At 43.3% G+C, this 27,386-nt stretch overlaps 1 protein-coding gene across 1 annotated transcript in view; it reads left to right on the top strand.

The window, feature by feature from the left end:
• The window catches only part of PKNOX2 (PBX/knotted 1 homeobox 2), a 347,095-nt gene that overhangs the window by 256,462 nt on the left and 63,247 nt on the right, over window positions 1-27,386 (top strand). Inside the window, exons 5-6 of the mRNA XM_027835120.1 lie at window positions 7,669-7,808; window positions 25,957-26,128. Coding sequence (XP_027690921.1) covers window positions 7,669-7,808; window positions 25,957-26,128 — 312 coding nt within the window. The remainder of the gene's footprint in view (window positions 1-7,668; window positions 7,809-25,956; window positions 26,129-27,386) is intronic.

Raw genomic sequence — 27,386 nt, 5'->3', positions numbered from 1 at the left:
CTCAGTGTTGCACCCACCTGTGGGACTGCAGGAAATAATAACTCACATTTATATAGTTTACTACCAAGTGCTTTCCTCACAAGCCTGTGAGGTAGCTAGTAGTGTGTGGTTATCCCTATTGTACGGGTTAGGAAATGGAGGCTCACAAAGGTGGATTTCCTGGACCTAGGTCACATAGATAGAAAGTATCTTAAGTGGAAAGAATATTAATTTGGAACCAGAAGACATTGTTCATTAACAGGTTCTGCCACTTACTAACTGTATATGACCTTCAGCAGATAATTTCCCATTTCTGAATTTTAATTTCCACCTCTGCAAAAAAGAAAGGTTGACCTAAATCCATGGTTCTTAACCTGGGGTCCATGAACTTGTCTTTGAAAATATTTTTATAACTATATTTCAATATAATTGGTTTCCTTTATAATCCTATGCATTTTAAAATATTCTAAAAAAGGGTCCATAGGTTTTGCCAGACTGCCAAAGGAATCCGTGTCAAATTTATTAAGCTCCTACTATGTGCTAAGCACTAGGAATACCAGTGTGAAAAATTAATGGTCCCTGTTCTCCAGGCGCTGTAGTAGGGTCTTCAGTATATAAACAACTATGTATAAATAAGATATATATTTAGCTGAGACTTAGGCAGAGATAAGGAGGGAGTACATTCTAGGCCTGGAGGACAACCAATAGAACCATTCAGTGTTAGGAGATGGAGTGTTTTCTTCCAGAAACAGCAAGATTCCTTTTGCTTTTGTTACTTGATCACAGAGTACTTGAAGGAGAGTGAGATGTGAGAAGATTGGAAAGGTAGCAGGGGCCAGATTATGAAAGGTTTTGAAAGACAAACCTAAGATTTTCTATTTGATCCTGGAGGTAATAGGGAGCCACTGGAATTTACTGAATAAAGGGGATGATATGGGCAGATCTGCTCTTTAGGAAGAACAATTTGATAACTAATGAAATGTTGAGAGATGACAATGAGGTTGTGAACCTGTGTGTCCTCTCAAGTAACACTTGGTCTACTGGAAAAAAACAACATACAAACAACTATGTACAAATAAGAGAAATGCAGGATAAATTAGAGATAATCACGAGATACTATCATCAATGGAGATTGTGAAAGGCTTGCAGAAGGTGAGATTTTCGAGGGGACGTAAGAAGCTAGAAGGTGGAGATGAGGAGGGAGGACATTCCAGACATGTGAACAACCAATGAACATTTGTACAATCAGGAGATGGGACGCCTTGTGGTAACTCTCCAAAGGTCCCTTATAGCAACAAATCTTATGTATATATGGACTGAGGACTTTAGCCCAGACCTTGACACTAGCCTAGTGCTCTTTCCACTACACCACAAGAGCCTGTAAAGGTCATGAAGTAAGGTCATGCTACAAATTATTAGAAACCCACAAACTGGGACCTTCAGGAAAACAGGCAAAGGGCCAAAATGAAACGGAATTGATTTCTGTCTTACCTTTAAGTTCTCTTTGCAGTAATATTTTTGCTCCTTGTTTATTTCTAATGGGATTCTGTTTTTGGGCAGATATGTAACATTTCAAGACATTCATATAACACTTTATACTTTTCAAAGCACTTTTGTGTTCATAATTTCTTTTGATCCTCACAACCCCCATTTGAGATAAGCATTTCTGTTGTGTTAGTATTCCCATGGTACAGGTGAAGAAGCTAAGGCAGTCAAGTAATTTGCCTAAGATTATGCAGCGGAAGGGTTGGGACCTTAGGCAAAGTTCTGCTTCTGGAGTGGGAGGACTAGGCCAGTCAAATAACCTCCCTGGGGCTCAGGGCAGCTAGGTGGCACAGTAGATAGAATTCTGGGCCTGGACGAGAAGACTTTTTTTCCTGAGTTCCAATCTGGCCGTAGACGCTTATTAACTGTGCCGACACTGGACAAGTCACTTAACCCTGTTTGCCTTAGTTCCTTATCTGTAAATAAGATAAGAATAGGAGATGTCAAACCACTCCCTTATCTTTGCCCAGAAAAACCCAAATAGGGTCACAAAGAGTTGGACAGACTGAATTACAATAAAATAAAGAGGTTGTATTTAGTTTTCTCATCTGTAAAATGATGATAATATATGTGTACTATCTATCTAACATTGTGAATTTCAACTGAGATAGCATATTTATTGTGCTTTGTAACAGTAAAGCGTTTTGTACACGTGGATTATGTCTGTGATTTACATGTTTTATGGATTATTGGTAGCAAATATCCAATTCCCCGCTGTACAATATCCCTGCCCCTTTAGCTCCTCCTCCCCTCCCTCACCCCCTTCCCACCCATGGAGGGGGAAGGGGTTGGGGGAAACCCTCAAATCAGAGACCTGTTTAGCTGGGTCTATGAGAAGCCAAACTGTCCCCACAAGAAAAAGAATGCCCAAGCACCATGGGACAGACATTGCGGGGAGGGAAATGTCCAGAGATGCTCAGAACTGCTCGCATTTATACCTCTTGGTCAGTGATTTCATTGGTGCTTGATGGTAACTCCTCTACACATTCGTTTTCATTCAGTGTTCTGGCCAAAAAAATCCCTATCACCTAGCCAGCCTTCTGTTGGTGAGCCTCTCCAAAATGTTCTCACCGACAGTCTGCCATGGGGCCTTCTGGGGAAGCTCATCGCTCCTGGCAGAAGTGCCAGGGGAGCTCCAGAAACCCAGGTCCTCCTCATACCAGCAGGGGGCATCATCACAGGTGCTTTTCTTGGAGGCACTGTAGCATTGGCCCAAATCAAAAAGAATGAAGATGGCAAATAAGAAATAATTGTGTGATATAATCCAAAGCTCAACAAAAGTGGTTTTGGTATCATCAAGGAGCAGGTGTTGAGAAGCAGCATGATGTACTACTACTGTACTAGAAGGGACACTGGACCTGGAGTCTGGAGACCTGAGTTCAAATCCCTAGCCCTGTGATCCTTTCTGAGCAAGCCTCACTATGTCACCTCCCCAAGTCTCAGTTTGTTCATTAGCAAAATGGGAATACTCCTTACCTACCTTACGAGATTGTTGTGAGGCACACAATCTGTAAACTCTAGAGGGTGATAGAAGTGTGACCTATTATTATTACTTGCTATCTTTATCTGCTCCGTCCTCTCCCAAATAATTGGGAGTTAACTGAAAAATGGAAGCGGACGAAAGAGGGCAGCTAACATCCTTTTCAGGAGCCTCCATCAGTTTCTTTGGGCTTTTGTTTTTTAAGTCTCTGGGCTCCTCCCTGGAACTGTGGTGAGAAGGCAGAGCAAGCCAGCTTCCCTCTTTCCATCAATCAATGACCAGTATCTTCCTGAACCAGGCACCTCTTTAGGAAAGACTTTTTCTCAAGCCATCTGTGCCTCCTTGGGATGTGGGTGGAGCAGTTCTTCAGATTTGACACTGTTTGACCCCTGGTGTTAGGGAATTCTTTTTCTTGGGGACTAATTTGGCTTTTTTTTTTTTAACCAGAACTCTAGATTGAGGGGGGACCCTGCCCCCATAATCCATGAAGTCTACAGTCACACACTGACCCCTTAGTAATTCTACCTCACTGGATAAGGGACTTGGAGAGAGGAAAAGGCGGCAGGATCTCTGTACTGCACCGGGGAAGCAAAAGGATGTCTAGGGGAGTCCAAGAGGCCTGTGTCCTAGGCAAAAATAATAAACCTTCTCTTCGACTTTCAGCTGAGTCAGTGCAGGGAGATCTATTTAATACACTTATTCACACCTAGATATTAGTAATTTCTGTTATATTTACCCCTTAACAGGAAAGAGAGGACAGCACTTAATACCATGAAAATAATGAAGGGGGGGGGTTGGTGGTTAAAAAAAAAAAAGCTTCAAATGAGGCTTTTAAATCACCTTCCAGCTCCAGATTTAAGATCTTAAGTGGTGGGCTTACTACCCCAAGCTTTATGATGGAAAAGGAAAGAGGGAGGGGTGAAAAAGAGAGGAGACAGAAAGACAGACTGTCTGGATGGACACTGTTCAGTGTTTTCTGGAGGCCATCCCATCCTGGAAAAGGACAACTTTTAAGGTTCCTTCCTTCTCCTCCTCTTCCCCCATCCTCTCAAAGAGATATTGGCCCGTATATCCAAGCGAGATTTCAAAAAGGAAATGGTGAACTTCAAGACTCAACCATTTGGATAGTTGCCAAGAACTCTGGCCAGTTGAACCTTAGAGCCAGGAGGGTCTGTGCAGGTCAGAGGATCCCTAATGCAATGTAGTCAACAAGCAGGGAGCCCTCCACACACTATGGAGAGGAGAAAGAGGCAGGACAGGTTGAAGAAGGAGCCACTGGCTCCTGCCCTACCCCGACTGTGACTGTTTGAGCACCTCTCCTACCACTCCTCTCCTCCCGGGCCTTAATTCCCTCCCCACCCCACCCCCAGCCTTTCACCCCCAGGCTCTGCTGACCGCTGCAGGCCATTCTCTCTGCATTTGAGCTCCAGCTGTTGGGAATGGAGGTTTCTGGCTATAAAAGGAAATCTATTTAGAGATAAACACTCACTCCCCAAACCCCAAGGAAATGCAGAGTTTGCCGAATTGGCCCCCAGGAGTTTTATAAATTTGAGTCATCACCCTCTCCTAACTCTGCTCTGTGCCTTCCTCCCTCTCTAGTTATTAGGATAACTACCTTTCAGCTGGTGCCTATTGGGATGCAGGAAAGAGACCAGCTTTGATTTACATTTTATTCCAAGTTTTCTTTTTTAATCCCAGATCTGGCCCTCCCACTCCTGAGGGGCTGTATAAGTGAAGGAAGAGCTCAATTCATGGTCTCTCAGATTGTCACTCCCTGTGACCCTCAAGGTCACTGGAGAAGGGGCTAAAAGATACTAATGCCTGGATGGCTTAAAAGGAGTTGCCTGCACAATTTGCATTTCATATTAAGGAACCTTATAGAAACCTGAATCCTTTACTTTGGAAAAGAAGTAGTCCTCATTGCTGAAATCCTGAATTTGTGCCTAATTCTACTGTTTTAGAAATGTTTTAGAAAGCGGTGTTCACTTCCGTAAAGCAGATTTCTTGCTTGAGGAAATCAAATCATTCTTTTTTTTTTCCTCCGACACCCCTCCCCTCACTCCCACCCCCATTTCTGTTTGCTGTACATGGATTTTTACACTTTGGGTTTTCTTAAGATAGGTTATGCCTATCATTGCTTGCCCCCACTCTCTTGGGACACATCACTATTGTGTCAGGTGGTACAAATGAGTCTAGGCTAGTGGTTAATAAAAACTGAGGTAATTGGCTTTATTCCCCTGCCAGGGAAAGATTGGCTGGTTTCCTTAAAGTTTTTTGTTTTTTTTTTTGTTTTTTCCTATGCTGTGTTCAGTCTTAGCCACTGAACCTTGGGCTTGCTTCTCCTCCTGTGGGGCTATCACACCCTCTGTTGTAGCTGTGGGGAGTGACCAGGTAGTAAAACTAATACAGGAATAATAACAGGTAAAGGACTGGCACCTCCAGTCTGCCCTCTTGGGTTCTCGCATCAATTCCAGTTTGAACCCCATGAGTTTTTCTTGCTTGGGGGCCATGTTTTTCCCAGCAGTAGAGACCATGGGAGGTACTCAAGTTGATCTTTCTTTCTGGATTTCTTCCATGGGATGAATCAGCTTTGGGGGACTGCCTGGTAGGGTTTGTTCTGACCCTTCTACTCTTTTTTTTTTTTTTTTTGGCTAGGCAGTGGTGTTAAGTGACTTGCCCAGGTCACACAGTGTTATGTGTCTGAGGCCAGATTTGAACTCAGATCCTCCTGAATCCAGGACTGGTGCTCTATCCACTGAGCCACCTAGCTGCCCTCACTGCACCACCTAGCTGCCCCCCCTTCCACTCTTGATTCCAAAATGTTAGAGGTAGAAAGGTGCTTTTTGGACATGTCCAGTGAAGGTGGTAGGAGCTGGTTATGATGTCTCAGTGTTTGATTGGTAGTAGTGCCCAATCCACAGTAAAGGGCTATGCAGATTGCCTAAGCTAAAGTGGTGGTGATGATATCTGTGTCACCCTCTTTTCTTTAGTAAAAATGACGGATATATCCAATCAACCAACGCTGTGTTTTCCCTTCTATCTCTGTGTATAATATTGCTTGTGATAGAGATGACATAGTGGACAAATTCCTTTTATACCCTCATCCTTCATCCATCCTCTCTGCACTAGGAATAGTGGGTTTGGGCTCATCTGAATATATACTTCAACTCCCAAGTGAAGGCAAGCACTGGACCACATGATTTCTTGAAGTATATTTTCCTAAATCTAGAATCTATGGTATTTTTAGTAGTTAACATTTATATACTGCTTCAAAGCTGGTAGAGCACTTCCCATAAATTATCTTATTTGATCTGATCCTCACATCACATGATTTTTCTATTATCCCTGTATTTCAGATGAGGAAACTTGAGACTGAGAAATTCACCAGATCATAGATTTAGAGCTAGAAGGAACCTTAAAGGTCATTTAGTCCAACCCTCTCGTTTTACAACTGAAAAAACTGAGATTCAGGGAGATAAAGTGACTTATCCAATGTCACAGCCGGTCTGTGTTTTGGTAGGATTTGAACCCGGGTCTTTCTGACTTTAAGTATAGCACCCTATTCACTATGCTACCTAGCTGCCTCACACCAAGAACTATGATTCTTGCAGTTGCCCTCACATGCATACTGAGAAGGGTCGTTTCTATAGAAAGTGTGCTAAAGTAATATGAAGAAAAACATGAAGCATTGGCATGTACTGGTTATGTGATTATATTGAAAAAAAATTTGCTTATTTTCCAATAAGACCTACATCTCTTCAAATGACTATATGAATTCTGCTTGCAGTTGTAGAATCATTTAGGGGCAATTAAAACAATTGGAACTTTTAACTCTGACTTGAAGCAACAGAATAAATAAGCCCTTACTCAAACGGGAACAACTTGAGCTTCATTTCCTTGGTTTTCAAAGTGAATATAGCTAAGGTCTTAAGACTTGAATGTCTCAAAAGTGCCTTTTAAAAAACAAAACAAAATAGGACATATACAAGAGCTCTAAAATTTGCAAAAACTCTTTGCATAGATTAGTTCATTTCTGCCTGGTAACAACCTTGGGATGTAGACACTATTATCACTATTTTACAGAGGAGGGTCAATGATTTGTTCTTCTGAATCACAGATCTGGTAAGTGTCAGAGCCAGGCCCTCCTGGCTCCAAGTCTAGCTACTACTCATTCTGTTGTACCCTGAATGCCTCTCTGCCTTTCTAAAAACGTTCATTGCTTTATTCTACTTAGCTTTATTTAGGAGTAACAATGCAAATTACAAATCACCTTTTTTCAAACTGTATTACTTCTTCAGTCAGTTGTGATTGAGTCTAAATAATTCTCCACTACCTGAATAGGAGCTATTTGTCTGTTCAAGGATAGACCTACCTTGCTGAAAATGGATAGGTTTCTGTGTGTGTGTATGTAAACATAATAATAATGATGATGATAACCCAATTGTCTGTCCTGAGTACAAATCCAGTGCTTTTCCTACTATGCTGTAAATTAAACCATTTACATATATATTATTTTACTGATAACCTATTTCATGTTCCTATATATCATCTTTTTTTGCAGATCAGAATGGACACACTCCCTCCAAACTTTATCCATGAGAGGTCCAGATATCTTAAACATATTAACTTCCTTTCCTATTCCCCTGCCCTTCTTTTCTCCACAGATGACGGCGACCGCCCAGCCACCTACCAAGGCTCAGGCCGTCCATATCTCAGCGCCTTCAGCTGCTGCCAGCACCCCTGTTCCCAGTGCCCCCATCGACCCCCAGGCTCAGCTGGAGGCTGACAAGCGTGCTGTATATAGGTAAGAGACACTGCAATTCCCTAATCTTCCAGAGATCCTGCTTTATTAGGAGGTCTAACCACAGATCCTCAGAGATGGTGATGGTGGCCATTGCAGGGAGGGTGCCATTGAGACGAGGACTACATGTTCTTTCCTCCTTCTTTAGATTCACAGACTTCCTGGGTTAGTTTGACCTTCTAAAGAGCATCTCTAGTTTATCCCCCTAGCACTAGTTCGGAATTTCTCAAATCCCGTTCATTAGATTAGCTTTTGAGAGATGAGGCAATTACAGTTTCACTTGGTCTCAGTTCCAGCATTTTACATTAACCTTTGGGAAAATTCTTCCTGATACCTATCCTACCTGTATACTATCCTATCTCATTCCTATATTAGTCCATCCTTTGTTGTTCTGAGCAACATGGAGATGGAGAAGAGCTGCTTTTCCATCTTTCTCAATTCTTAGGAGATTTGAAGGAAGTTTGGGAAGTCCTTCAGAGACAAGGAAGAGTGGACCAAAGCTGATTCAAACCAATTATCCCCTGAGGCACTGCAGCCTGGGGCTGGCTCTGGTGCCTCAGGAGGTTTTTATTAAGAAAGCTGGAGATCTATGCTATATCCCCCCAGCAAGAATCCTCTATCAACTTTCCCTCCACCATTACTCTTTGGGCAGTTCCGCTCTAATCAGCTCAAATTGTACCGGAGAACTTGGCACATAGTTAAGAACTCAGTGTTCTTCCTTCCTTCCTCTCCAAAAAGAGAAACAGTACCATAGGACATGTATTAAATCCCCCAGCTATCTCCCACTGTTACATAACCTGTGGAAGCAAAGTTTTTCTACCACTCCTCCTGTCTTCTTATCCTCTTTCTCTTCCCCACCCCTCACCTCTACTTCCATGACCAGAGAAAGTGCAGGCTCTTCCATAGGCCATTGCATATTTTAGAAAAGACAATGATAAACTAGAGCCACCTTCAAGAGGGGTATTGGGATGGTGGAATGACTGGAGACTGTGCTATATAAGGAACAATTGGAGGGAACTGGGAATATTTAGTGTGAAGAAGAAAAGACTTAGGGAAAGATAGGGTAGCTATCTTCAAGCAACTGCATCTACTGTTATTAGGTGGCAGGATTAGATATATTTTGCTTAACTAAGAAGCCAGAACCAGGAATCATGGGTAGAAATTGCAAAGTGCCACTTTTTCAATTCAATATAATGGGAAAATATCCTCATAATTAGAACTCATTCCAAAAATGGAAAGGGCTGGGGCAGCTAGGTGGCGCAGTGGATAGAGCACCAGCCCTGAAGTCAGAAGGACCTGAGTTCAAATCCGGCCTCAGACCAAACACTTGACACTTATTAGCTGGGTGACCCTGGGCAAGTCACTTAACCCCAATTGCCTAAAACAAAAAAAACAAAAAAACAAAAAAATGGAAAGGGCTGATTCCAGAAGTGATTAGGCTCCCATTCCCATTCCTAGAGGTCTTTAAGAAGAAACTGAATGGTTCCTTGTTGGAAATGTTGTAGAGGAGATTCCTCTTGCAGTCAGCTGAACAAGATAGCTTCCAGCTTTGAGATTCTCTGATTCTAGGAAATACCCTGTGGGAGCATTAGACTCTCATGGTGGTACTTTCCATCTCCTGGCGTAGCCTCCCATTGCACTTCAGCACTGTATTCTAGAATATAAACTCCTAGAAAATAAAGCACGTTTTCATTTTGGGGACATCTCTAGGTTCTAGAGAGTATCATAAGTACCTAGCACGGAACTTGACATATAGTAAGTGCTTAATGTAAAGTTTATAACTACATGGAAACAATCAGTCAGCACTCTCTGGTAGCAGCTGCCCCTTCACCACCACAGTCCATTTTGTCTGCTCTTGCCCTTCCTGCTTCTGGTTTCCACTTCATTTAGTTAACCCAGAAGGCTCTTTCTTGACTCCTCCCTGCTTCTATTAAAACTTGACTTCTCTTTCTGCAGCCATCGAGTGGGACTGATGGGAAGGTTTAGCTGGGAGTTCAGTCCAGCACTCCTGGAAGGTCCAGGAGCTCAGGGTAATTTTAATTAGATTTGCCTGCCTCCAGAAAGCGTGACTGCTTCAAACCACATTGGGGAGTCAGCATTTCATGTCAATAAATGTAACAAGACCCTTTCAATTCATATTAGTGCCTGGGCACTGCCTTTTGTGCCTCTCTCCCTACATATCCCAGAGCCTCAGATGAAGAAAAGTCAGACGAGCCTTCATGCTTGCATCTGCCTGTCCCCCTTCCCCCTTTCTGGCTCTGTGAAGGAGGGAGGCAGGAGGGGGAGGAGTGCTGACAAAAGTGGGTGGATATGTGCATGTATATACAGCATATGTGTGATAGCAGGAAGGCTTTATTTGGGTATCAGAATGGAATGAATTGCTTCCCCTCTGACAGAGAAACTGGAGGAGGTGCAGATTGGAGGTGGGGGTGGGGAGGGGAGGGAAAGCAGGGGCTTCCTTTAATTGGATCATACCAGAGCATCATCGAGGCTAATCAGCAAGGCAACACAAGGAGCTCCCCAGCTCAGATTAATGATTGCAATATAATCTGAGCGGATCTGATGATTGGATGCACATCGAGGCTAATTGCATTTATAGGCCCCCAAGTGAGGTAGAGGGGTGGCCTGAGGAGACGAAGCCCAGCAGGGTGGGTTGCTACAGGTTTGGACCTAGCTGAGGGGCCCACTCTACTTCCCTCCCTGAAACACTACACCTCAGGGTTTTTCCCAAACAGGTGAAAACACACAGCATGGCCTGCCCATTCTCCCTCTTCCATTGTGGTAATGGGTAATGTTGATCCAGTGCCCAGAGCATGTCAAGCGCTAGCTGGCACATACAAATTAGATTGCTGGCTGCTTGGTGAGGGGAGCAAAGAAGGTGAGGTTAATCCGGCTTCCTCTCTTCTCTCTCTTCCAGTCTCCTTCTTTCCCCTTTGAAGTGTGTAGGTTCCCATGGAAACTGTGATTTCCTGGGGAGGAGCTGAGTGGCAAGGAGCTGGGCATGACCAGGTGTTGGGGGTTGTGCGAGGGAGGATGACTCTCCAGAGAATTTATCTCCTATGCCCCAACTTCTCCCCTAAGGCCTGACCATTCGATCATTAAAGTTTACACAATGCTTTGAGAACCCTGGGGATGATCCACTATAAGATCCTATTTTTGATAAATGAATGCTGGCAAGATCTCATCTGGGAGCCAGCAAAAAGAATGAGAGAATAATAGACGTTAACACCTATTTAGCTTCTCCAGTGAAAGGTACTGGATACAAAAGACCCACAGGGCCAGGTCACTAGGGTAGGGTGACAGCCAGAATTGGCAAGACAAGTTCCCACAGTGCCAGGTATGGACAAACCCCAGTGAGACAGCTTCCCCTGCTTTTCGCTGATGGTAATTTCATCCTGTCATTACACAAAGGAATAGGTATCATCTTCTTCCATGACCCAGCCCTTGGTACTGTAACTTTTCTCCAATTTTTTTTTCTTTCCTTCTTCCCCTCATCATGTCTTCAGCATAACACACAGCCATTTAGGGTTTTAAAAATGTATGCAAGTTACAGGTTTTATCACTTGAACTAGTTTAAACAGCTATGCTAGGTGCAGCTTGTTGGCTTAGTAAATAGAGCTCAGGAAGACTTGGAATTCAAATCCAGCCATGGACACTTATTAGCTGTGTTACCCTGAGCAAGTCACTTAACTTCCATTTGCCTCAATTTGTTCAACTGTAAAATGAGGATAATAATAGCATCTATCTCCCAGGGTTGTTATGATGATCAAGTGAAATAATATTTGTCCCTGGCACATAATAAATGCTTGTTTCCTTCCCAGGTTTCACTAAAGAGTGAGAAGTTCACTCTTAGCCGTGCTCCTCCCAGGAATTAGTTTATCCTTGTTGCCTCCAAGTTATAAGTGGAAACTCTGAATCTACTTGTACTCCCAAATTACTGGTTCTGCCCTCCCCTGGATTGCACCCTGCCCCCCTATATCAAGTCAAGTCTTGTTATGGCATTTTCTGTCAGCTAGGCTAATTCCCTAAGTGACCCTGCTGCTTTCAAGCCCTTTCTATTTAATTTACCCCTCCTTGCTGCCTGAGTGGCCTAAAACTTACACCAAATCATAATGCTATTTTCTCTTCACTTTCTCATGCTTTCTGAACTTCTTTCTGAACATTGCTTCTGTATTTTCTTATGTCTGTCCCCTCAACCAGAATCAGATATCCAGTTCTCTATCATAGGTACCCTCAGTAGTCCGTATTCAGTTCATTCTAGCATGGTTCACACATTTGCCTTTCTAAGGTTCTTTTTGCATCATCCAGTGAAACCCACATATATTTAGGAAAGGGAATTTTCATCATATTAGAATACCACCCCTCCTGCTTTGTTCCTTCTTTTCCTAGAAAAGAATGAAAAGTATTGTTTTCTTTTTGGCCATCAGTTAGATTCCTGGCTGCCCCCAAATTTGTCCCACTGAATGGGTTTCGCTGAACCAGGTGGATGCTTCAGAACCCCGAGGTCCCCTGGCTCATCCCTTCTGTCTGTAGAGTTGGAGGAAGTTATTCATTATAGCATCTATAGGAAATAGCTGATTAATAGCTCCCAGCCTCAGAGTAAGGTAAACTAATCCATATGTGGGATATAATAGGTTTTCATTTACTTTCATTCGAATGAGATTAATCAACAGACAAGTTAAAAAGCCTAGAGTAGTAGATAGTGTTGGATTAAGAGTCCAGAGGACTGAGTTACCTCAGACTAGCTGTGTGATCCTGGATCAAGGCCTTTCTGAGCCTTACTTTCCTTATCTGTTATGTGGGGATAATAATAGTCTTTATCTCAGGGTTGTTGTAAGGATCAAATGAGGTAATATATATGAAGTGCTCTGTAGAGATTTAAGTGTTATTTACACATGAGTTATTTCTTGAGTGCTTGCTAGGTGATTTGCACTATGGTAGATGTTCCACCGTGCTGTGGAGTTTATTTATTTATTTTTAATAGTATTTTTTTCCAGTTACATGTAAAGACAATTTTTAACATTCATTTTAAAAAATTTTTGAGTTCCAAATTTTCTCCTTTCCTTCAACTACCTCCTTCCTAAGATGGTAAGCAATTTGATATAGGTTTTTTATTTTTATACAAACACACACACACTCATGTAAAACATATTTCCATATTGGTCATGTTGTGAAAGAAGAAACAGACCAAAAAGGGGAAAAAAACCCACAAAAACAACAAAGTGAAAATAGTATACTTCTGTCTGCTTTCAGACTCCATCAGTTCTTTCTCTGAATACAGATTTTTCAACATGAGTCCTTTGGAATAGTCTTGGTTCATTCTATTGCTGAGAATAGCTAAGTCATTCATAGTTGATCATTGTACAGTGTGGCTATTACTGTGTACCATGCTCTCCTTGTTCTGCCCACTTCACTTTGCTTCAGTTCATGTAAGTCTTTCCAGGTTTTTCTGAAATCTGCCTGCTTGTCATTTCTTGTAGTACAATAGTATTCCATTACATTTATGTACCACAACTTGTTCAGCCATTCCCCAATTGATAGAAATTCCCTCAATTTCCAATTATTTGACATCACCAAAAGAACTGCTATGAATATTTTTGTAAATATTTTTGGGGTGTCTTTGGAATGCAGACCTAGGAATGGTATTGCTGGATCACAGGGTATGCACAGTTTGATAGCCCTTTGGGCATAGTTCCAAATTGTTCTCCAGAATAGTTGGATCAGTTCATAACTCCACCAACAGTGTATTAATGTCCCAGTTTTCCCACATCCCTTCCAACAATTATCATTTTCTTTTTCTGTCATATTAGCCAATCTGAGAGGTGTGAGGTGGTACCTCAGAATTGTTTTAATTGCATTTCTCTAATCAATATTGATTTAGAACATTTTTTTCATAGGACTTGTAGGTAGCTTTGATTTCTTCATCTGAAAACTGCCTATTCATATCCTTTGACTATTTATCAATTGGGAGATGACTTATATTCTTACAAATTTGACTCACTTGTCTATATATTTGAGAAATGTGGCCTTTATCAGAAACAATTGCTGTAAAAATTGTTTCCCAGCCTTCTGTTTTCCTTCTAATTTTAGCTGCATTAGTTTTGTTTATGCAAACATTTTTTTTAATACAATCAGTTATCCATTTTATATCTCATAATACGTTTTATCTCTTGTTTGGTCACATATGCTTCTTTTCTCCATAGATCTGACAGATAAACTCTTCCTTGCTCTCCTAATTTGCTTATGATGTCACCCTTAATGTCTAAACCATGTACCCATTTTGACTTCATCTTAGTATATAATGTAAGGTGTCTATATTTAGTTTCTGCCACATTGTTTTCCAGTTTTCCCAGCAGTTTTTGTCAGATAAACTGGGGTCTTTGGGTTTATCAGACAGATTACTATAATCATTTACTGCTGTGTCTTGTGTACTTAATGTATTCCACTGGTCTACCACTCTATTTCTTAGCCACTACCAGATAATTTTGATGATATTATAGTTTGAGATCTGGTACTGTACTGTGGAATTTAGAAAAACATACTTCAATTAAGCAAACATTTATTAAGGGCCTACTGTGTGCAAGGAACTGGATTAGGCACTAGGCACAGTGATTACCCTCAGTGAGCTTAAAATTAAGTCCAGACATGGAAATGTACGATAAGTTAGAAATGATCAGCATAGAATGGTCTGAGAAATTCAAGGAAGGAAGTATTCCTTTTGAGGGCTCAATAAAAGCATCAGGAAAGAGGTAGCATTTGAGCTAGGCTTAGAAAAGAACAGTAAAGATGGCAGCAGGATGTGGAGGAGGTTGTAGTATAGAATCTGTTCCAGGCAAAAAGGATGGTATACATAAGGTCAAGATCAGGAAACAAACAGCTAGTCCTCCTTGGCTGAAGCATAGAATCTGCAAGAGGAACATTAAAGCTAAAAAGGTAGGTTAGTGTCACAGTACAGATTAGGTAGGATCTTGAATGCCAAGATAAGTAATTTATATTTTACTTGTTAGACAATGGGGAACCACTGGAGGTTTTTAAGTTAAGGAGTGACATGATTAGAGATGAGTATTAGGAATACTATTTTGACAATTATCTGAAGGATGAGTTGGAGAGGGATAATTCTGGGGAGACAGAGAGATCATTTAGGAGGTTCCTACAATATATGAGTAAGAAATGTTGAATGCCTGAACTCTAGGATCCAGTATTTACCTTAAGAGCTCAAAGGAAATGGGAAGGGATGTCAATGAAGGCTAGAAGAAGCACAGATGCAGCGGGATTTGAGGGAGGGCTTAAAAGTGGGTAGATTTGGGGGCAGCACAGCAAAGAGCAGAGGACATTCCAAGTCAGGGAGAAAAGTGATTGAAAATAAGCAGTGTTTTCATAGAACGACAAGGAGACTGGCATTGTTACAGTGAAATGTATAGTCTGGAGAGTAAGGTGGAGTAATAAAGTGAAGCCAGATTATAGAAGGTTCTTCATAGCAAGACAGAGGTTTAGATTTAGGTTTTGATGTAGGATCTTGAGTCGTTGGGGTTCTCTATTTCTTGGAACTCAGGACTGTTCTTCCACACTCACTTTTGCCTCCTAGCCATGAATGACACTGATAAATTGGGGAAGAGATAACTGCTCCCTGAACCAGATCCTATGATTTAGGCCACCAGAACTCTACAGAGTGGTCTCTAATCCGGCTCCAAATGCTCCAGGGGTGTGGAATTTATGGCCTGAATGCTTGTGACTGAATGCTTAATAAAATGATTTGTCTGTAAAACTGAGGCTCAGTCAAAAGGCCACACCCAAGGTCCTAGAAGGCCACCTGTGGCCTCGAGGCAGGTTCCCCACCCTTGCTGCAGGGGAAAACTGGAGAGAAGTTTCATTCTGACCCAAGTCTTTATGGTTATTATGTGGTTCTACTTCTGGTTCAAGGTCCCCTTGGGACACCTATTAACTGAAAAGGGTTCAATTGATCCACTTTTGGGTGTAGGCAGTGGTCTTTTTTTTCCCCCCAGAAGGGGAAAGGGGCCTAGAGCTTTGATTTTGTTGTTGTAAGTTACTTCACTCATTCAATGTAGTTAGATGGCATAGAGCACCAGCCCTGGAGTCAGGACAACCTGAGTTCAAATCTGGCCTCAGACATTTACTAGTTATGTGAGTCTGGATGAGTAAGTTAACCCTGATTGGGGCCCCTCCCCCGCCCCCGGCCAAAAAAGACACCAATCTTTAAAAAAAAAAAAATTAATGCAGCTACTGGTCTGCTGCTTCCAGTCTTAGAGAGTTGCCTGGGGACACCAAGTTTGTTACTTACCTAGGGTCATTCAGCCACTTTGTGTCCTTGCTGCCTCTTGTTAAAATAATATGTAAGTGAATGAATAAGCCCCAGAAGAAGTAGCAGATAGAAATTCTAGGTGAAGAAGGGAGGGAGGTACAAAGCAGCACAAGCCTAGGCAAAGTGAGGACTAAGGAGAAACAAAGACCCTCCTGTGATTTTCCTCCCATGAAATCTCTTTGGTTTGCTCCCTGGGAACTGGAGCTTTGTAATGAAGTGTCTGAGAGGGAATTTTCCTAACCTCCGACCCAGGGGTGTTCTGGCTCCAAAAAGATAAAACTCATTTAACTCTATAAGTTCCCAGAACATTATATTACAGTGGTCTGTCTGGGAGCGGAAGATGGTTCAGGAAATGATTTTAGGGACCATTTGCTCACATACCCTCAGAGGAAGCTTGAGGACCAGTAAGGGCCTCAGATTTGCCCAGAGTCACACAGGCAGTAGGTTAGCAAAGCTGGTATTTGAAGTCAGTTCCTCTAATACCAAATCCAGCATCATTTTCCAATATACCATATTTCCAATATACCACTCCATCTTAACAGCAGAGAAGATGCCCTCTCCAAGGAAACCTGGGGGAACCAACCACCCACCATACACATCTAAAAATGTGCTCTCTAAAAATACACCCTCATGGCTACAACGTCATACATGGGATAAAAATATGACCTGTTACCATTTGCCTAACTCTCCCTCATTCACACTGCCTCCGCTCACCATTCCCTATCTGTTGTACGTGTATATGTGCTCCCGTTAAGGGCAGGGTTGGGGGCCAAGGGCTAAGCAAAGCCTCTGGGACATTTTCAACTTCTCCCTCTCTTCTCTGCTTGCTCTCTGCTCTGCAAAGCTCATCACAAACCAGGCCCATTCCATGGTCCTTTAGAAGCTGAAATCTGAGCCTATGGCCTTGAAATGATGCCTTTCGAGGGGAAAGGGGCGGCACAGTGCCAGGGCGGATCCTGTTGTTGAAGTCTCAGAGTTGGCAGCTGTTTTGTGTTCCCAGATTGTAGGGGAGGGGGGAGAGCAGTGCATGAAAGTGCAGCCCAGAGGGGCTGGATAGATGAGCATGGCGTAGAGGGAAGAGCATTGGCCTTGGAGTCCAAAAGTTCTCTATGAATCCTGTCTCGATGACTGCGGGTTTGTCATTTAACTATGTTCTCTGAGCTTCTGTGCTCTCATTGGAAAAAGGGCTACTCATTTATAACATTTGGGCTACTCATAGGATCAAAGTATTTAGAGCTGGAAGGAAACTTGGAGATTATGTAGCCCAACCTCCTCATTTTTACAAAGGAGGAAAGGGAAGCCTAGATTGTTGAAGTGACGTGTCCAAGGTCATATAGGCTATAAATAGCAGAATCAGGATTTGAACCCAAGTCTTCTGATTCCAGATTCCTGTGGGCAAAGTGCTCTGTAAATCCTAAAAGCACCATGAAAATGTGAGTAACTAATAAGAGTTGATCAGGGCATATTTGTTCCAGAATAGTCTCCAATGTTTCCCAGAAAGTCTTATAATGCCATGCCACTGGAAAGAGATGAGAGGAAGGAAGAGAATATTGGTAATGGAGGTTGTTTTAAATTGAGTGTTAAAGATTATTATGATGTGGGGGGGGCTGAGTTTTGTTGGAGAAAAAGACTAACACATATCACTGTCAGGGGTCAAGTTTGGTCACTGACTAGTCCTCCTTGATCCCTAAAAAGGGTCCTTTATAGGCCATTAGTCAAATACCCTCTGAGTCTGACTCCACTACCCTCTTCCCACATTATTCTAGTCACTAAGAGTGTTGCGACAGCCTAAGAATTCTGTATCCCTGTCCACTGAACTAAATATGAGCTACCCACATGAGGTGAATGATGTTGGGGGCTCTGGGAGTTCCCCGTTCCTCTCCTATCCTTCCCTACCTCTAGTGTTCCTGTGGGGAAAAGTGTTAGCTTTTTCAGGGAGCCCCCAAGGTCAGGTACAGGGAGAGCAGAGGAGGTAGGCTGGGTGGGCAGACTGCCACACAGTTGGCTGGGCCTGTAATTGAGGCCTGCCGTCCTGGCCAAGGTCGTGATGGAGGGGATGGCTGAGCGATTCGGGAAGGGACGGTGCCATGTGACCGTGAATCATGAGGTTTATCACCCAGAAAGAGAACTCAACGTTAATGTCTCCCCCTGTGTATGACCAGTCTCTCTTTGACTCTGCCTCTAGTTCTTTCTCTCCCTTTTTATTTAAAAAAAAAATTATCTCTGACTTTATTCTATCTTTGCCTCCTTCTCTGTCTTTTTCTATCTTGGCCTCACTATCTCCATCCCTAGCTTGTAAGATATGACATTATCTTTTTGTCTGTCCTATAGAACATAGCAAAGGCTTAATTAACACTGGCTTGGATTGGGGACAAAGTTTGGACAGTTTGAAGAGGATTCAGCTTTCCTTCGTTGAGTCTTAAACAAGAGAAAATGAACTTAAGCCATTGTAGGAGGGCTTTTAGTTTGACTTAATGGACTTTCAGATAGTAATGACTCTTGTTTCTGTAACTCTTTAAGGCTTAGAAAATACTTTACTAATAACAAACCTATGAGGTAGGCTGTACGAGTATTATTATCCCCCTCTGACAGATGAGGAAACTGGCACTCAACGGGGGATAAGTGATTTTCGAAAGGTCACACGCCAGTGTGGTGTAGTGGGAAAGATGGGCATTTGGACTCAGAGTTCCTGGGTTTGAATCCTGAGTCTCCCATGTACCAGCTGTGACACTGGAGAAGTCAACTTAAACTTTTTTGGCCCAAGTTCTCGTATCTACAATGACTTTTGTAACAGCAGGTACAGGATCTAAACCCATGCTTCCTAATTCCAAGTGCATTGTTTTTTTCCTCCACTATATTCTGATGTTTCTTGCTTAGATAGTATATGTATAGAGAGTTCCTAACCAAGGGAAGTTGTGGCAGTTAGTTTTCTATAACTTTACGAAAATAGTCAAGAGCTCCCTCTGTCCAGTCTCTGTTAAACTCCTCAGAGCCAAAGGGCAGCGGGAAAGGGGGAGGGGGTTGGGGAGGGGGCTGAGTGGAGCAGACCAGATGACCTTTGGGGAATTCTCTGAGGACCTTAACCAAAAGGGTCAGGACCACTTTACCCAGAGTGAAAAACACACATGGGGTGAGAAGTCAAAACCTTTCTAGGGCATAGGAAAAGAAGGGGACCAACCACAGACATGTACTCTTAATACTGTCTTGGGGGCTGCAGTCACAGGGTCCTGCTGCTCTCCCAGGCAGCCTCAGATGCCCCAGCCCGTGACCTGCCTCCAAGCTGGGCAGACCTAGCTGGGAAGTTTGGATGAGATGTACAGAATTCAAAAGAAAAAAAATGTCAGATGTAATTAACCAAACTGTAGCTTAAACCCTCATAGAAATCAATGTACCCAGTTTAATCACCTTAAGCTAGTACCCCAGTTCTGTTGAGGGGGTCTCTTTCTTTGACTCATCAGAACCTCACAATATCCTGAGCTGGATTTTCATTCAGATGCTCCTGGTGAGGGGTGAGGAGGGGGAGGGGGAGGGGAAGGGGATAGGACAGAAAAGGAAAAAGAAATAATAAACGTTATTTGGAGTAATTTCTTTCTACCTTTGTCCCATGAGCAAGCTGTCTCTTGCTCTCCCATTCTACTTTGGTCCACACTCACTGTTCCATTCCCCTCCTGGATCCCAGGCAGCAGCAGCACAGTGCTGAATGTGCTAAATTAGGCCATTAGAGAAATTCATTTCTCTTTATTAGTCTGTGTCAAATCCTTTTTATTAGTGGCTGGAAACGACCTCTCTTCTGCAGTAAAATGTCATGCCAGTTCAGCCCTTTTATTTGTTCTGCACTGACGAGGCTCAAACTCTCCCTGAATTAGTGCTGTGAGATTTATTTCCTCCAAATTTTGAACGGCTTAAGAGAGGGTAGAGTGGGAGGGAGAGAGTAGGGAGTGGGGAATGAGGAGAGATGGAAGAAAGTAGGGAGGGGGAGAGGCTTGGTTGAGCTCTGGTGGAGGTCAAATGCTCTGAGCACCCAGGAAATAAAACCTAACGATCACCCTCCAGATCTCTCAAGTCCTCTTTCAGGGAGTTTGTACTATATTCCCGTGTTTGTTCTTCCAGCTTTTTATAGGGAGTTGTGGTGGGGCCCATGGGGAAAGGAAATTGGTTTGGCCCCATTTTACAGGTGGATAGACTGAGGCAGAGAGAAACCAAAGGGCATTCATTTCCTATTCATTCTCTGTCACTGAGCAAGAGGTAAATGCTGGAACCTTCCAATGCTGGAAAAAAAATGTGGGGGGAAAAATACCCATTGGCTCTTAGGCTGGGTGTAGTGTTCAGCAGAGCTTAACTTTATGAACCTTAGATCACAGAATAAGAATAATAACTACTTTTTACATGGTGCTTTAAAAGTTTACAAAACACTTTGCTCAAAGACCACTCTGTGAAGCAAATAGGTAATATAGCATTATTGTTTTCAGATGAGGAAACTGAGGCCTCAAGAAGTTAAATGCCCAACATCCCATAGTTAATAAATGCCACTACCAGTACTCAAACTTATGTTTTCTTGAGTCTGTTTTTCTGCTATACTTAGCAGAAGATGAGGACGGACTGGGAATGAGTTTGAGGATTGGTAGGGGACAGGGTGCTGTATTAGTATCCATGCAATTTCTACTCTGAAGCCAGAGGAACCTTGATGGAGAAGAGGAAGAAATGAACCCTTCCCCCAGCATCCCTGAAAGCATGATGTTACCTGTAAGTGTGTTCCCCATCACCAGACCCTGGGCTAAAATGAGGGACGATGCCCCTTACTTACTGCCTGACTGCTCCTGATGCATAGTGTGAGCCCAGCCTGCCTGCCCAGCAGCCCAGAGTAGCAGGCTTCCAGACTTCACTAAGCTCACTGCAGAATGGTTCCCTGAATGCCAAGATATTCAGTGATTGCCTCTGCCCAGCTGGGCTGCTCATCCTAAGGCCTCTCGAGTTGGCCCATGCTAGATCAACTGCTTCTTTACAGCTTTCTTTACAGGCTATGAGGGTCATGATCAGAGTGTTGGCCCTGAGACCTCTGAATTAAACTAGATCCTTGATTTAGCTCTCTGACATCATAGCACCTTGTGGACCTGCGGAACTATCCCAGTCTTCCATATGGGAACTCCCCAAATTCCCCTAGCGCATTCCTGTACCCCTGGACTAATTCAGAACCAGACTGACTTTTAGAAATGTAAGGGAGGCGAGGTAGATAAAATGAGTTGATTTACATCATAGAATTTAGAGTTAAAATGACCTTAGAGGTCATCACATCCATCCAGCTCACTTTAAACTTGAGGAAACGGATGCCTAAAAAGGCAAAGTGATTTGCCCCAGGTCACATAGGAAATAAATGGCTAAACTGGGATTTGAACTCAGATCCCTCAAAGCCATTGGTCTTTCCATTAAACCACATGACTTCCTATGCAAGATCCCTTTAGAGTGTTTAAACATACTGTAAAATGCTATTATTTTGCATCACTCTGTGCTGATGGGATGAGCCAACACCATCGCCATACCCAACTACCCCAAACCTCTTGATAGCTCCTATCTACCCCATGAGGATGACTTCCTTCAGCTAGTAAGTCAGACTAGTAGTTGTTGTTCAGTTGTTTTCGACTATTCTTCATGACCCCATTTGGAGTCTTCTTGCAAAGATCCTGGAATAGTTTGCCATTTCCTTCTCCAACTTATCTACAGATGAGGAAACTCGGGCAAGCAGGATTAAGTGACTTGACCAGGATCATACAGCTAACAAGTGTCTGATACCAGATTTGAACTCAGGAAGATGAGTTCCTGACCACCTAGCTGCCCCTATGCTACTAGTAGCAGCAGGACCCTGTGACTATAGCCCCTAAGACAGCTATAGCCCCAGCTCTTCCTTCCAGGCAGTGCCCTAGGAAGGGTGGATTAGAGTATTACATCACTTTTCTCTCTGCCCCTCAGCCTTCTTTCCCCTACCTTGATGTAGGGCCATTCATTTCAAAGGTAACTGGAGTGCCAAAGGTTCTAAACCAGTTGAGGAATTAGCTCCCAGGGGCCAGAAGGACAAGGAGCAGTTTGTGGGACCCATTCTACCCCAAACTAGACACATACCTATATAACATAGCCCAGGCAAATAAGACACCTATACAACATGTACACTTACAGCCACATGTACGTTCGAATCATAGCTTCACACTTAAAGGGGTCCTCAGATCGGTTACCTACCACCTCCAATTTACCTTACAGATTAGGAAAAATAAGTGACTGGCCCATAAGTACAGACTAGCAAAGCTAGGATTAGAACCCAGGGTCTCTGACTCAAAATCCAGTAACACCACACATCATGCATGACATACCCAGCACACATGCACATTGAATACATACCCCACACAATATCTCCTTACATGCACCATTTACACATACCATACAACCACAACATATAACATACTTCATATACTGCACAGCACAACACACATATCTCCCATATGCACCCATCCCAATGAATACCACCCTACATAAACACACATACACACAGAGCTCCCCTTCTCTGCTGGGTGGAAGCGCACACAATTTACTCTGCCCAATAGAAAAGGAATGTGTGGCGACCAGTGGTGAGGTTGGGGGGCTTGGGGCTGCACTCCCACCACCTGGCATGACTGCTGCGGATTATTAGTTCCTGGTAATTTAGTGCCCTTGTACAGAGTCGATTTGTGCCTTTCATTCCTAATTGATCTAGTGGCTGTTTAAATGGCAGCAGGCATCTGTTGAGAGTAGAAAGGTTCATAAGGCGCAATAATTCATAACACCGTCTGGAATTTGCCTTTCATGTCCCTCAGCTAAACCACTGCAGGGCTCTGCTTAAATTACAGCCACTGAGGCTTTCTTTGGTATTCTGCTCAGGGCCCTGAGAATCTTGCATTAAACTGGGATCAGGTTAGATTAGACTATAATATGCTGTGGTATTAGTGGCTGCAAATGAAGACTTAGACTGGAGTTTAACCCCTTCACCTGGTTCTCCTTTTGTCTTCAGCCTGTTGGCCGTCTAACCCATTGTTTTCCCCCACCTTCCCTCAGTAGTCTCCTGCCTGTGCTGAATAGCTCTCCCAGTTCGATGGATGGCAGGGTTGGGCCGCCCCAAGATTCCAGCCCTTTAACTGTGGGCTGCACACCTGCTTGTAGCCTCAATGCCCAGTTGTTTATGCACTGTACCACCCCCTCCCCCAAACTAGAGGGAAGCTGGTGTCACAGGGATGCTCTCTGCCAAGCTAAGCAGCTCAGCTGAAGGCAGAAATTTATTGTTCCTCATTCCCCACTGTCCCTGGGTCTGACCAGCCAGGTGTGTTGGCGGTTTGGGGGAGAGTGGCTATGGGGACGATTGAGGGGTTCTTTTTTCTCAGTCATAGACTCTCAGACTTAGAAAAGATCCTTAGAGGTCCTCTTTCCTCTCTCCCTTCCTTTTCTTTCCACACCCTCTCTTGACTCCTAGGCCTTGGCACACTAGACAAGATGCTCTCTCCTCCTTCCTGTGTTGAGTTATTCAGCATATGTGGAAAGAAGATAGACAACAGCAGATGAGCAACTCATCACCTGCTTCTGTGGATGGGGAGTTTGCGTTTGGTAGGGAGATGCTCTGTAGACCCCCATGCACACCTCCCTTTCTCCTAGCTGCTAGGGATTAGCCAGAGAGAAAGGAGCAGGATTTGGCGGCCACAGGAGGCTGAGGAGATGGGCTAGGGAGGGCTTTGCAGATGCTTTTCTGAACCCCAGGGAAGGGAATAGGCTATTAATAATGGAAGTATCCAAGGTCACACACACACACACACACACACACACACACACACGCTTCTCTCTCTCTCTCTCTCTCTCTCTCTCTCTCTCTGATTTTGAGATATGCTGGACTTTTATTCATTCAATAGAAATGGAAGTTATACAAGCACAGGCATATATACTACAAATGTCCATATAGACATGAATGCAGTATAGAAACAGCCAAAATTCTCTGCTAGCTTTCATATGTACAGAAACCTGAGCTCATGCTCATGTGTGTGCATACATAAGCAATGAGAGTGACTGTCTATGGATAGTAAGATGTTTAGACTCTATAGCTGCCTAAGCCCACGGAGGAAGTATGTGAGTAGACACATATCTACATATAGATGTGCTCTTCCACATCCAAAGCCACAAGGACAGGTAACTCCAGACAACCAATGACCAGTGAGATTTCTGACTTCCTACCATGCTCAGCTCTGGAGCTTCAATTTAATAAATGAACATTTATTAAACACATTGTATACACTATTAAGCACTTCCTAAAGTCCTCAAACAATAGCTCCTAGTGGAATGGAGATGAAACTAAATTCTCAAAAGCTATATCAATGAAACTCTGGCAGGCCCCACCTTGGAGTACAGGTCCAGTGATATCTTATATGTCTGTTCAAGGAAAAACCCACCTAAGTGTGGAGGTGCTTATTGGCAGGTTGGTGTCAATGGAGTATGGAATATATATATGAAATGCTAGGTACTAGGTGCTGAGGCAAATTCAAAGTGAGTAAAACATGGTGTCTACCTTCAAGCAGCTTTCATTCAAGGGGAATATAAGACAAGGACACAAATAATGATTATAGAAAATAGAATATAAGTACATAAGAAACACATATAGAGCATGCTAAGATTGCAGGAGAAAGGTCTTGCTTCCAACTAATAGGATTGGGACAGGCTGTCAGGAGAAGGGGTTCCCACAGTTGGGCTTTAAAGAACAAATATAATTTCAGTAGTTGGAATGAATGAATGAAAAAGTTTTAAGCAATTACTTTATACCCAGCACTCTGCTAAGTGCTATGAATATAAATACAAGCAAGTGAGATAATCTCTGACTTCCAGGAGTTTACATTCCTATAGGGGAAGAAGTGGTGTTTATGGAGGATTGTTTTAGACAAAGGGAATGGTGATTGAAGTGACTGGGTGAATTGCTGATATGTACTTTTGGGCAGTGTGAGTGTTGATTGATTAGTGTTCTCAGAACTAGATTTGAAAAGTGGATATTGGAGAGGGGTTAGAGAGAGTCTAGGAGGGTCTTTTTAGTGTTGAGAATGGTGCTTTGAGAGAAGTCATACAAGTAGAAGAGTGTGGAGTATGTTCATGGGATAGTTAATGGTCCAATTTTCCCAAGGTGTAGAGTTTTGGGGAAGAGGGAAGGCCTGCTTCTGTGGACCATGAATTTGTGTTTGGTAGGCAGATGCTCTGTAGACCCCCCCCCACACACACACACCTCCCTTTCTCATAGCAGCTAGGGATTAGCCAGAGAGAAAGAAGCAGGCTTTGGTGGCCACAGGAGGCTGTGAAATGAGACTCGACAGGTAGGTTAGCCCCTAATTGTGGAGGGTCTTGAATACCAAGCTTTAATTTAATCCTATAACTAGGTACCCGTATCATTTCCTTCTGTGGTTGACACTGGACAAAAAAATTAGGCACTTCCTGCATTGGGGGGGTTCTTGACTCCTGAAATGTCTTTAAAGATAAAAGATGGAGGTACAAGTTGAGCCCCAGCTAAGGCCTCCTAGGCGCTGCTTCAACAGCCAGGCTTCCAGAACTTCTTGTCCCTAGCTGGAGTCCTCTTGCCATCCATATCCAGGGGAAAGAATGCATTCACCCAGCACATTCTTAAGTAATTGAGACGATGACCCAGGATACAGGGCTTCCCTCTAAGGGTGGAGAGGTTGTAGAGGTGAGGGTAAGAGTTTCCAGGGTGGTGAGGAGACCCTGGGATTGTCTACTAAGCAATGTGGCCTCTGTGTGTCTGTGTGTGTGCACTGTTGGTGTCCCCTACAGGCACCCTCTCTTCCCACTCCTGACGCTGCTGTTTGAGAAGTGTGAACAGGCCACCCAGGGCTCTGAGTGCATCACCTCAGCCAGCTTTGACGTGGACATCGAGAACTTCGTTCATCAGCAAGAGCAGGAGCATAAGCCCTTCTTCAGTGATGACCCGGAACTGGACAACCTGGTAAAGTCTTCTTTCTCTCTGCAGGCAGGCGCCTCATCCCCCTCCCCCACCCCTTCCCAATGCCACTGCCCTTTTACTTAAGCCTCTTACTCCCTGAAACTGAAGTCACCATCAGGCCCCCAAACCAGTCACTCGTCTGACTACAAAGGTCTTCTCTTGTAACCACGTGAGAAATCCCAGTTATGGTTCACCTGCTCTCCTCTGCTGAGATTGGCCTAGTCTTTGGAACTTGCTTTCTTCATTTATGAAACGTGAAGTCTTGAAGATCTCTTCCTGTTCTAAATCTGTGATCGTGTGATCCTTAGTATCTATACTAAGGAAAGATGCAACAGAGAGATGCAATGGAGTGGGGAGCTCTTCTACCACCCCCAGCTTGGACAAGTGCTGCTTCCTCTACCGAGAAAGAATTTTTTTTTCTTTTCTGTGAGTTTATTGATGTAAGGAATTCCTATTAAGGAAACTCTTGCCCCAGTGCAGATCAGCAAATGTTCTACAATTTATCTAGTCTTAAGTTTTCTGGAGGGAGAAAGGGAACATGCATTGATTAATCCCCTACGATGTACCAGACACTGTGCTAAGTTCTTTACAAATATCTCATTTGATCTTCACAAACAACCCTGTGAAATAAATGCTATTATTAGTCCCATTTTACAGTTCAGGAAATTGAGGCAGAGGTTAAATGACTTGCCCAGGGCCATACAGCTAGTAAGTGTCTGAGGCTGTATTTGAGCTCATGTCTTCCTGACTCTAGGCCCATTTCTCCATCCGTTGTGCCACCTAGTTGCAAGTTAAGTGACTGAGTCTGGATCACAAAGCCAGTATGTGTGACAAGTGGAACTTGAATCAAGATCTTGCTGCCTTTTTTTTTTTTTTTTTTTTTTTTTTTTTCCTGCTTTTTGGTGAAGCAATCAAGGTTAAGTGACTTGCCCAGGGTCACACAGCTAGTAAGTGTCAAGTGTCTGAGGCCAGATTTGAACTCAGGTCCTCCTGACTCCAAGGCTGGAACTCTATCCACTGTGCCAACTAGCTGCCCCTGGTCTTGCTGACTCTTGAGGCTGACTCTCTAACATTTGCACTCCACAGACTCCTAAGAACAACTATAGAATGTTCTCATAGAAGGTTCAAGTTGGAGGAGACCTTAGAGGTCACTCATTTCACGTGACAGATAAGGAAACTGAGTCTCAAAGAGGTGAAGTTACTTGCCATAAATGCTTATTGACTGGTATAGCTAGCTAGGAGCAGAACTAGGCCTCGAACC

The sequence above is a fragment of the Vombatus ursinus genome, unplaced genomic scaffold (assembly GCF_900497805.2).
Source record: "Vombatus ursinus unplaced genomic scaffold, bare-nosed wombat genome assembly UNPS02014813.1, whole genome shotgun sequence".
Taxonomy (NCBI): domain Eukaryota; kingdom Metazoa; phylum Chordata; class Mammalia; order Diprotodontia; family Vombatidae; genus Vombatus; species Vombatus ursinus.
Note: the sequence above shows the minus strand (reverse complement) of the source record. Positions and strands in the feature narration are given on the sequence as shown.